The following is a 12274-nucleotide window of genomic DNA, read 5'->3' as shown; positions in this document are numbered from 1 at the left end:
GATGAGACTTCTGATAAAAGGATCCAGTCATTGTCTTTGGACGTTGGGAGAAAGTCACAAATGTCTGAACCTCTGACTCAAGATTGGAGGACTTTCATTTTTTTTTTTTTTTTTTTTTTTATCAGATAATCCAGATTACATGTCAACATCAGGTGTAAACACAGTGTGAAGCTGTGTCTGAACTGGGTCGGTACTGTGTGTGTGTGTGTGTGTGTGTGTGTGTGTGTGTGTGTGTGTGTGTTTTCTCCTTCATAAAACCACTTTCGAAAGTTATTTTTCACTTTGGGATTTGCACAAAGATTTACATAAGGGGAAACCGTTGGGACGAGTGCAACAAACGACGTGGCGTGTGACTAGAGGCAAACAGGAAACCACATGTGGACTTTCAGGACGACGCTCGTTGACACGACATGACTTTTGCGCCGTGCGACCAAAACCCTTTCAGATTGATGCAGATTCACGAAACGCCGGTTCACAATCTGCTGTACTTTGAACAGCATTGGCCTAATCTGAGTTACGCCACCGTCACATGGTTTTCCTTTTCAGGTGACCACATGTGTAGATGAAAGGTGAGAGTCCTCCCCCGTAATGCAGGGAGCGCGTGTTTAAAGTAGAGGCAGGAAAACTAAACAAACAGACTTAAATTTAAAAAAAAAAAAAAAGTAAAAAAAAAGTTGTGAAGTTGTTTGTATGTGTGTGAGTGTTTGTGAGCATTTTTACATTGAATTGTATCAGTGAACTGAAAGAGGCTGCTTTGTTTGTGTATCGTGCTTCCTCGGGCAGGAATGGGCATACACTCACTGAACGTGTTTGAATGTAATAGGTTTTTACCAGCACAGTGAAACTCCATCAAACAGGGAAAAAAAAGATATCGCATAATTGTAAATACAGTTTAGTGCTGCAGGTTGTGTAAATGTTTAGATTTCAAGGCATTTTAGCTGGTACTTCACTTCATATTTATGTGTGGAAGCTGCAGTTGGTGGTGTTTTCTTTTGTTGTTGTTTTTTTTTTCCTTCCTTTTTCTGGGGGGGGGGGGGGGGATCTGTAGATTGTTTTACAAGATTCGTTGATACTTTGTAAGATTTCAGTCTAAACAACTGAAGACATTAAAAATGACCTGAAATGACGCAGTCTGGTGTTTTCTTTTCTTTTTAACGGGTCAAATTGAACTTCTGTCGAGTCTTAAAATACTTTCTTGCAGCATCACAGCATGATGCTGCCACCACCATGCTTCACCGGTAAATACAGTCCTTTAGCAGATCGGCAGGTGATGATAATAAAGACACTTTTGCAAAACCTCATGTAGGAGCCAAATGTGATATTATTGGATTGTGTACAAGGGTTTGACCTGTGTGGGTGTGTCACTGACGTCATGCGCATATAGCCTGGGGCAATGAAGGAGGAAACAGGTGTTGACCCCGGAAGGGCACACAGGTTTTTGACCGCTCTGGCGGAGTTTATCGGAATATGCTTGTGTTTTGTGCTCTGGTGAATTGAACTTGGAAGTAATATAATTTACACTGAAATAAAGAGATTTTGTTATCTTACCGAATCATTGGACTCAATTGATGGACACAAAGCTAAAAGGTAAACAATAGCCGCCTTGCGCGTCAGACCCACCTACCGAGGCAACAGCTCACCAGCCCAGTATTAGGCTGGCTGGTATACCTCAATATGAATTTATTGACAAGTCTTTCCTTCCTGAACTCTCTCTCGTGCTGAGGTGTGAAGCACAGACAAAGAGGACAGTTGCAAGTGAAAAGTAAACGCTTGTAAAATTTCAAACCCTTAAAAATGACCAAAATTTCAAAATAATGCTTTAAATTTCATGTAAACATGGAATACGGTCACCATAGCAAAATCTAATAACATTACATGAATTAGAAATGTAGCCTCATTCAGAAGGGGAAACAAATGTTTCTTCTATTGTATTAGATTTATTGTAAATAAGTAAGTATCCTTGCTGTTGGTGTATAGCTTCTATCCTGCTTCACATCATTACAATATTAACAGTAATTGTTTCAGTTTGAATAAGTCAAAGTGAGAGTGAAGTTAAATGATTTCTCACAGTCCATCACAATAGACCCCGACAGTTCCCCTTCCTCTTCTGGTTTCCTGTCACTCCTGTCTTTTACTGGAAGCTGAGAAAGATTCACATTTCGTGTTGTTGGATCTTCCACACACACAGTCACAGACCGGACCCACTTCTAGATTGAAGAGTTTGGGATTTGTTGTAGTTTTCGCACTGTTGTTGTGAACTTTCTCCTGCATTCCGTCTGATGAATCATTTTGTGGAAACACAAACAGATTTTCAAGAGGAACCAGATGTTGGATGTTTTCCACTGAATCACATTTCTTCTTCCTGAATCACTTTGAGATGCTTCAGGATCATTTTCCTGCAGAAGGTAATCCCATACGCTTTCCCATGTTGTGTTTACAACCAATACTGATATTAATGCTAATTAGTATTAGTTGGAAATAATAATGAGAATTATATCAATAATAATAATAATTATTACTATATCAAATTTTGGAGTAACATGACAAATATATTACTTAATTATATACTCCTCAGTAACTTGGAGCCAGCATTTTATTTCTCAAGCACATTTATTTATTTATTTATTTATTTATATCTAACAAGGATATGAAAAGAACAAATGACAGACATGAATAATAATAATAAAAATAATAATGTCACTGTACACGATAAAGTGTTGAAATACAACAAACAACATTAAAAACATATTATTATTATTATTACTACTACTACTATGTGAAACAAGATATGTGATTCATATAGAGACTTGTGTGTGAATAATAAATGGATTTGTGAATAGAATTCTCAAATTGACTTGTGTTTTCTCCTGTCTGCATTCATTATTTCAAACGTTTTTAATAGAAAATCACCAATCAGCATTTGAAGCATCATTGGTGTGTCAGAAATACATTTCAGTACATTTTCTGATACAATCTGAGTCGACGACTCAGCAGAATAAAGACGTCTTCCTCAAGTGAACCGGAGTCAGAGTAGGATGGAGCTTCCCAACGAGTCAGAAAGTCCAACGTCCACAGCAGGTTGTTTATTTACCCGACAGGAAGCAGCGGAAGGGATTCTGCTCCTGCCTCTGTTCAGCCTGCACTTTCATAAAAATCCGGGTTTTAATCCAGAGGCTGAAGGTAATCTCGAGTTAGCTGGACCAGTAAAAAACAGAAAACTGCGTTTTGCGTAAAGAATACACATCAACAACTCTAAACTGTTTCAGCAGCACGGACAGCTCATCTTAAAGATTAAAGAAAATATATCTGAGTACCTTTATCAAAAAAAACTTTAATAAATTGACATTTTTGGGGCCTCAGACCACATGTTGAACACCCCTGATCTATCACACACACGCACACACGCACGCACACACACACACACACACACACACACACACACACACACACACACACACACACACACACACACACACACACACACACACACACACACACACACACACACACACACACACACATTTTGCTCCTCCTCTGCGGGGAATCGAAACTTAACTGAGTTCAATAAAAAGTCAACTCAGGGCATTTAGGGCGTTTTCAGTCCCGGACCGTCCACCCTGCTCCAGACCCATCGGGACCCCCGCAGCGACCCGCAGACCCCCGCAGAGCCCCGCAGCAGACCCGCAGCAGACCCGCAGAGCCCCGCAGCACCTCGGAATCATGTCTTTCAACCAGACTCCGTTTTATAACCCGGTAAGTGAGAGAAAGTCACTCGGAACCGTTATTCTTCGGGGAAACACAGTTTATTGTGTCCCGGTAAAGAAAAACAATGAAACGACCTGTGAACCTCACGTTCCGGTAAAAACAGAAACACGAGGACTTCCTCTGCTCGGCCTCGTCTTGGTTTCCTCGGGTTTATTCTCTTTCTGCTGCTTCCTGTCTGGTACCTTGTAGGAAAGACTTCACCAGTCATGGAAACTTGAAGTCATCAAGCATTTGACTTCGGTTTGTCTTTTCTATTTCTGGATAGAAGGAAAACTTTCCCAGCAGAGCGCGGGATTACTCATGATAAAGCAAATGATAAGAATGTTGCTGTTTTCCAGGTTTTGTTGAATAATTCCGAGTACCGATGCACGGACTGATAACAAACTACCGATACCAAACTACCGATACCAAACTAACGATACCAAACTAACAGTTCTAAACTATTGATACCAAACTACCAATTCTAATCTATTGATAAACAAATATTGCTACCAAACTATTGACACTAGATCATTGATACCAACTACTTATATCAAACTATCAATACTACACTATTGTTAAAAAATGATCAATTAGATTTTTTTTAAACCAAACTATTGATTAAAAAATAGTATTGATACGATGCTGCTTGTGGATTTAATGTCATGTTAAAGTATTGATTTGCTTATTAGAGCGGCGTTGATTTTAAATGAACATGTGGTATACAATAATACTGTTGAGTAATAATTATATGATTCTTGTTAAATACAAACACCTTCATAAATGCTTATAATAATTAATAATAATACTTTTTATTGGCCCTAATTCACAACAGATATTTTGGAAATAGTTAATTGCACAGTTTAGGGAATAAATTGCACGTTAAAATGTTTTTGAATACACAGTGCATGGAAACATAACTTAATAACATAGTAACTCAGTTATTACCATGATTACTCCGGGTAATATTTGTTTTCAGCTTATTGTACCGTGTGTAACATGTTTCATCTCTATGTTTTGTTTTAAATTGTTCCATGTTTCATTTTCAAACCGTACTAAATGTTGTTATGAGCATGTTGGACTTTTTAACTTAAAATGTAAAGTTTAATACTAAAACTTCTCGTTATTGAAATTGTAAAAAAAAAACTTTTCAAATCAGTTCAATATCAGTGAATGAAGTTAAATGTCATGTTTTTTTTTTTGTTTTTTTCCCTATGGGATATTTTTAATTGTTGAAGCAAATGTGTATTCTACACAGAATCCAGATTAAAAAAAATATATATATTCTTCGCCTCCTCTTATCTGCATTTGTCCGGTCAAACGGTCAAACGATAAGGCTTTGTGGTCTGTCAGTCAAAAAGACATCAAGAAAACACCGAGCACCACCTCGGGTCCCGACCTGGTTTAACATTGTCTTTATTTCTGGTGTATTCAAAAGTAGAGTTAAGCTTGTACAAGTAAGAAAGGTTTTTTTTTTGTAATTAGTCAGTGACTAACTCCACCCATGTGTGGGCTTCAGGGCTCTGGAGGCTGAAACACATGAAAGCTTCCAAGCACACTAATAAAGCCCATTTGTAGAGGTTTTGTTGGGAAACCTGTCCTTGAATTACACGGTTTAAATAGAACTGTGAGACGTTATATAGTTCAGTACTTCTTTAAACAGCGCCATCAAGCCTACACAGTCTGGGGGGCTTTTCTTCTTCTGTGAATCCGTTTCTCCTGTGGGTTTGATTTGGGTTTATTTCGAATTCTTGAAGTGAAGACTTTCAGCCAATCAACAGCAGGAAGTGGCAGCGGCAGTGAAATATTGTGAGGCGAGAGAGAAAAGCAGTGAGAGAGGAAGAAAGTCAGTTATTTGAAGATCGTCAGATGGAGTGTGAAACGAGTTGAGGCTGCTGGGATGTGTACATTCTTGCTCTGCTTGTCAACATATTGGGCCAATCAGATGAAGCTCCACTGCCCCGGACTGTGGACACAGTGAAGCGGATTTCACTTCCTTGTTTCAACATTACATGACGCCTGCTGGTCGCAGGGCACAAGTCAAAAAAAACCCAGAAGCAAGAATGACAATAAGAACTGCTCTGCGTCTGAACGGCTGCTGGATTTCTGTTTCCCAGTACAAAGAGTTCAAACCCGCTCAGCTGTGATTCAACTTTTAACTAGAAGGTCGGATTGTTTGGTTCTGTAAATTAGCATGTCAGGCCACAAGTTGGCGCTGTTGGGTTGTTTTTGTAGTGAAACCACACACACATACACACAGGGTGAAAGTAAGGCCTCTCCTCTTCCAGCCAATCCCCTTCACCGGATCGATCCAGGGCGGCCTGCAGGAGGGGAAGTCCATCAGCATCGCCGGTCGGGTCGTGCATGGAGTCGACAGGTCAGAAAGCAAATTCCTCAACTCCTCAAGCGGTGACGCCGGGGCGGAAGATGGCGGACCTCATTTCGAGGGTCGTTTCCTTGCGATGCGGCGCTCTGGTTCTCCGTCAAACGCTTGACGGTTCACGTGTCTGCAGGTTTCACGTGAACTTGCAGTGCGGCTCCATGGCGGGGACGGACATCGCGCTCCACCTTAACCCGCGCTACGACGGCCACCCCTACGTGGTCACCAACACCTTCCAGCATGGCAGCTGGGGCGCCGAGGAGAGGAAGCAAAGCTCGCCCTTCCAGCGTGGCTCGCCGTTCACCCTGCTCATCGTGGTGACCAGAGACTCCTACCAGGTGCGTGAGAAACGCTTCTCAAAACTATAGTTGGCGTCTTCCAGCGGATCCCCGTTCAATCCAGTCGCCGTGAACAATAGTAGCATCATTCCAACACGTTCTCGCCATTCCTGTAGTATTTCACTCTGCTGTGACTGTGTGACTGCTTCCTCAAAATGCAAATCAGGCGGTTTAATGAAGTGATGAAAAGATGCTTCAGGACAGAATCTCGCTCATAAACACGGAGCAGTTATCATCAGTATCAGGACTATAAGAGACAGAGCAGCCTGCTGCCTGGTTCCGTCGCGGAAGTTCATCGAATACGAAGGACGAAGACACGGATCCCGGGCTGCTTATTTAAATGTTCTTATTAATCAAGGAAATCCTGTGTAAAATCACACGTCCATAAGCAGTAAGCAACCCGATATAGTCACAATTAAGTGATTTAATGTGAATTCACATCTACGGGCAAATAATGAGGGATGGATAGACGGTCTCTCCGTGAAACAAAATAAATCTCAAATTTGATTTTCGACTTTTTTTGAGGCCACGAAAGTTTTTTGTTTTTTTAGCCTCCGAATTTTTTTTTTTCTTCAGTGGCCCTAAAACTCTTCCGTAGTTTCATGACCGACCAAGCAACAAAAAGAAAGTAGGATTTATACTCTGAAGCGTATGGTACTTGGAGTGATGCCAAACAAACTCGTGTGTGGTTCATTAAGTTTTGATGTTATTTTCAACGATATCTTCACTTGTTTTTTTTCTTCTAGCTGAACGTGAACGGCTGCCACTTTATGGATTACAGGCATCGTGTTCCATTTCAGAGGGTGGACACCATCACAGTAGGCGGGAAGGTGGAGATTTCCAACATTACCTTTCAAAACCCAGCGGTAAGGATGCGAGTAGCTTTTAAAGGACTATACCACACTGGTTACTTGGTACTTGAATGGATCAACATGTAGGGGGTGAAAATGTGAAGTTCACTTCTTCTTCATGTCCGTCATTCCCTCCTCCTCAGTTTGGCCTAGCAGCTCAGACCGCATTCCCAGCACAGTCTTCATTCCCAACTCATGCCGGATTCCCAGGTCACCCTGGATTTCCAGCGCAGCCGGGATTTCCAGCACACCCTGGATTTCCAGCGCAGCCTGGATTTCCAGCATACCCTGGATTACCAGCACAGCCTGGATTTCCAGCACAGCCTGGATTTCCTGCGCAGCCGGGATTTCCTGCGGCAGCTCCTGTGAGTATCGGAGGACTGAACCAGCAGCAACAAAGGTTATGCTCAGATTCATGAGAGAATAAAATGTTTGGCCGACGTCCAAGAAAATGGACACAGCTGCAGGAAGGCCATGAACTGGATTCCAGTAAAAGTAAAAAGTATACTTTTTTAGGCGGGGGCATGACTAACACAGCTAAAGCGTTTTAAAGCCCCGTGTCTATAAATACTTGTAATCCACTTTCCACTGCACGTCTTTTAAACACAAACTGTCGGAGCAGAAATATGTGAGAGGATCCATCTTTAACAAGGAAGAGGATCTGGATGTCTTCTTCCTTGTTCCGTTATCTGCAGGTTTTTGAATCGAAGTCTTCCTCGGGTTTTTGAAATAACCCACTAACCAACCGACCAACAGCAATATCAGCACGTACTGTACCTCCTGGTGGACGTAGATAAGCAGGGTACTGCAGCATCATCTCGTGAGAGGATTAACTGGTATAGAAAAGGAAGAATATTTGATAATATGATCATTTAAAACATGAAAACCACAGTGACCGGTTAGTTTGATGGTTGAAAGAGGTAGTAAACTATACTAGGGTTGTCAGAAGACGCAGTGTTTGGTGTAACTGTGTGAGTGAAGGTGTGTTTCTCTGTACACTGTCGCTTGCTGGGAGAAGCTTCAGCCTCCTGCGTCCTTGGGTCTGTATAAACTCAGTGGCTGAACCGTTTCCTGTTTCCATCCTCTGCAGGTGGTTCCTTACCGGAGTCCCATCAGTGGAGGACTCCGACGAGGTCGGACCGTCACCATCCAGGGGACCGTGCACCCCAGTGCGACAAGGTCAAACTAGTTCACCCTATATATTAATACACAGTACATGTACTTGCATCATGGAGAACTTGAGCAGAAAACCAAACCAACATTAAGAAAGTGGACGCCGGCAAAGAAAACCCCTAAAAGGCACAAATCTGACTAATTAATTTGATTGAAACTTCAACTAATGTGTCGATGTTCAATAGCCGGGTCACAGTCATGAAATGTAAACGTTTAAAAGAAGGCTGTCACAATTTGGACTTTGGACCTCCTGCAGTCACGTGCAGTTGTGTCATTAAACTTCTGCAAAATAAAAACGGACCCCGGAAGTCAAACTGTGTTCGCAGCTTTGGCAATGGGAGCTTCTTGTCGACGCCGCTCACCCTCGGTTCTGTTCAGTAGAACACGCTGGGGTGTAAACAAGAGTAAAGGTCGATCAGCACATAGTAACTTTGTCCAAAAACTGTGGAACATTTTCAGAATACTCTCTGAAACCGTGTGAACTTCTTCAAACCGCCCAAAGAATCAAGAATCCCTCAATGTTGGAAAATATACATTAGTATATAGAAGTAAAATAGAAGAAAAACTTGAATCTCTGGTAAAAGCAACAGCTGACACATCTGGTTCAGCTCCAGCAGTCGTTTTAAAGTGACACCTGCTTTCTCACAGATTACTTTTTTTTCTTTCTTTTTTTTTAACAAGAAAATCTGTGTAAGTCAAAGTTAGAGCGACTGCTTCCCGTTCTAACAGCGCCGCTTCATAGTAAAGGATCCGGATCCAATTATAAAAGCACTAAGTCCCAGGAGGATGTGGATTGGGAGTCAAGACACCGTCGTCATGACGACGAAACCACAAAACACAACAAACGTTTTCACTTCAAAATGTTCACTATTTTCAATATTCAACCACAACAATTGATAATCACTTAATATAATCAATAATAAATTAAAACATTGGAAAGTAAGAGAGCGTGTTTAAATTCATATAAAAAGAGTAGATGACAAAAGGTCTGCATACTTTGTTTTGAAGATCGACTGATAAAAAAAAAAGGGAAAATTGTATATTTGCTGCGGCCGTCTCAACTTTTTTTGCGACGTGCGGCTGTAATATTAGAAATGAGTTTTCCTGAGACGTTCTGTTCCTCTCAACATCGAGTACAATGAAACACAAAGTATGAGAAGTGCACATCACAAAAAACAAATGTTCTCCTTCCTCTCAGGTTCTGTGTGAATCTCTCCCACTCGGTCGGCACCGCCCTGCACTACAACCCGCGCTTCGACGAGAACCTGGTGGTCCGAAACTCCAAGTTGAGGGACAAGTGGGGTTCCGAGGAGCGGGGCGGGCCAATGCCTTTCCACCGAGGACAACCTTTCACGGTACGGCTGCAAGACAGATCGCCCACACCGGGATCCAACGATCACATGATCATTGTGAACAGGCTTAGACCCTCGTCACCACCAGATCGCATCGAAAAAAGTTAGATAAATATCTTGTGACACTCTAAACCCACACGAAACTCAAACTTTGAAACATGTGATCATTATTTGTGACTAAATACTCAAATCAGCCAGATGTCATGGGATTCTTTCATAATTCACACGGTGTAAATTAACCTTTATCCGAGCGAAGCCCCATTTCTGTGTAAACTGCCAAATTATAACATGTAAATACATTCATTCAAAACATTTAGTTAATATTTTATTTACATTTACTGAAAGTTTGTTTATGTTTAAATACGAGTCTCTGATTTAGTATCAACATATTTCTCACCGTCACAATATACTGCAAAAGCGTTTCAGATAATATTAATAGTACTGACTAAGATAAAGAAATAAATATAGAAACCTTCTGCAGGCTTTAAAAAAAATTAATCTGAATTGATGTTTTCCATTTATATACAAACAAGATTTTAACATGTAATTAATATTAATAATTAATCTTGCGAGTTAATATTGTACATTTCAATTATTATTTTTTAATTATGTGTCAAATACATTAATGTTTTTGTTCTCAATGTCATTTTAAAATTACCCTCCATTTTCTGTACATTTGAGTTAAATTCAGTTTTAAGAAGTTTCAATTTCCATTCAGTTTTAATAGATTGTTAGATTTTGTCGCCCCCTGGTGGTAGTAGAAGTTGCCCAGACGCTGAAGGAGCTGTGTTTCTTCCAGCTGGTGTTCTCCTGCGAGCAGCACTCCATCAGGATCGTGGCGAACGGGATGCAGATGCACGAATACAAGCACCGCTTCACTCCGCTGCACAACATCACGTATCTGGAGATCGAAGGCGACGTTTCGCTGACCTCCGTCAGCGTGTAGGAGCGAGCGCCACGACCACCACGACCACCACGACCCACCGAGTCCAACTTCTTCACTTCCTCCTGTGTGTGTTCATCCCGCAATATTCAGTGTCATTTTAACGTAATATTACATTGTCTGGAAAATGTAAAAATCCTCCTGTTACGATCACATTGAGTAGAATTATGAATAAAGCTCAGCTTGGCTTTCTCCAACGTGTCGGCATGTATTTCTTATTTTACCGAAAAATTTGCCATACGACAATCTTTTTAAAATATAACTGAACTTTAAGATATTATTAGAATATGCTATGATTCTCCTCTCATGCTAAAAAATAATTTGTTGCTTTACGTGATAATTAAAAGTTTAGATAAATATAAAAAGGCTCCACTGAGCTGCTTTTACTCTTTTCTTTAGTTTCTAGCTGTGGATTTAGGAAAACAGAAAAAAAAGAAAACTGAACTTCTGTTGTGTTTTGGGATCAGTTTACGTGTCAGTGGTGCTCGGAGACACTGAAAACACAACTTTTAAAAAAAAAAAAAAAGAAGAATAAAACAAGCAACAATGCCACCTAGTGGCCCTACATGCTATCTACATCAGTTTCAGTGTTTCAATGTTTTTTTAATAGTTCTTGGAAGCGGACATCATTTTCAAAGTGCCAAACTTTTCTGAAAAGCAAACACAAAAACGACGTGTTCACACTTGTGTAAATGAGGGAAAAAACGACAGTAGATTGATGAAAACGTCCAAATTGGACGGTCAGGAAAACAGGAGGAAGTAGGAAAACCGCTTTGGAAAAACACTGGATTTTTTGACTCCGACATGAACCTTCACAGCTGAGAAGAGAAAACAGTTTTCTGTGCTGAAGCCAAAGTTTGATCGTGAAATAAAACTCAAAACCTTCCCAGCTCAGGGTCTGGACTCCTGCTGAGCTTCGATAAACTTCTTATAACTCATTTAAAAAAAAAAAAGAAGCTTTGAGATACATGACCGGCGTTATTACCAAAACTCTCAGGCCACAGCTCAAATCAAAGGTTAAATCTTTAAGGTCATGAATAATTATGTGAAGCCGGTCACTTGACCTTCATTACCTCTGTCTGGTTGAAAAGTTGCCTGCAGCTGCAACAATGCTGGAAAAGTTTAAAAGTCAAGAGGAAGTTATCACATGTAGGTGACTAATAAAAGCACTTCGACGAGTCACAAGGCTGTCGGATGACCGTGGTTTAACTCAAGTGACAAACTCACACGTAACTTTTTTACTTGACACACAACCAAAAAGTTATGCATTTAATTTTCAAACTTAAATTTAATGCAGGGACACATTCTGACCTTCATTTGGAGCAGAGCAGTGAAATGTCAGTGTAATAACCTTTAGTGGGAAACTCATAATGTTTCCCTTCATTTCAGTCATTAGATAGTTTACATTTAACTTAATATCTGATGATGTGGGAGAGGGTTTTTTTTTCTCCAATTTTATTTATTAAAATTTCACAAGTGTACAGTATCCCTAA

General features: G+C 40.6%; 1 protein-coding gene across 1 annotated transcript; it reads left to right on the top strand.

Moving 5' to 3' along the window:
- Window positions 1–3387: 3387 nt before the first annotated feature.
- LOC308107132 (galectin-9-like) lies at window positions 3388–10982 on the top strand. Its single transcript, XM_080459269.1, has 8 exons — window positions 3388–3753; window positions 6033–6121; window positions 6258–6462; window positions 7209–7328; window positions 7457–7678; window positions 8404–8492; window positions 9685–9841; window positions 10638–10982. The coding sequence occupies exons 1-8, from the start codon at window positions 3721–3723 to the stop codon at window positions 10782–10784; spliced, it is 1062 nt and encodes a 353-aa protein (XP_080315395.1). The 5' UTR covers window positions 3388–3720; the 3' UTR covers window positions 10785–10982.
- Window positions 10983–12274: the final 1292 nt, after the last annotated feature.

This window comes from Lipophrys pholis, assembly GCF_963383615.2.
Source record: "Lipophrys pholis genome assembly, chromosome: 3".
NCBI classification, from domain to species: domain Eukaryota; kingdom Metazoa; phylum Chordata; class Actinopteri; order Blenniiformes; family Blenniidae; genus Lipophrys; species Lipophrys pholis.
This window is presented reverse-complemented; position numbering and strand designations above follow the sequence as displayed.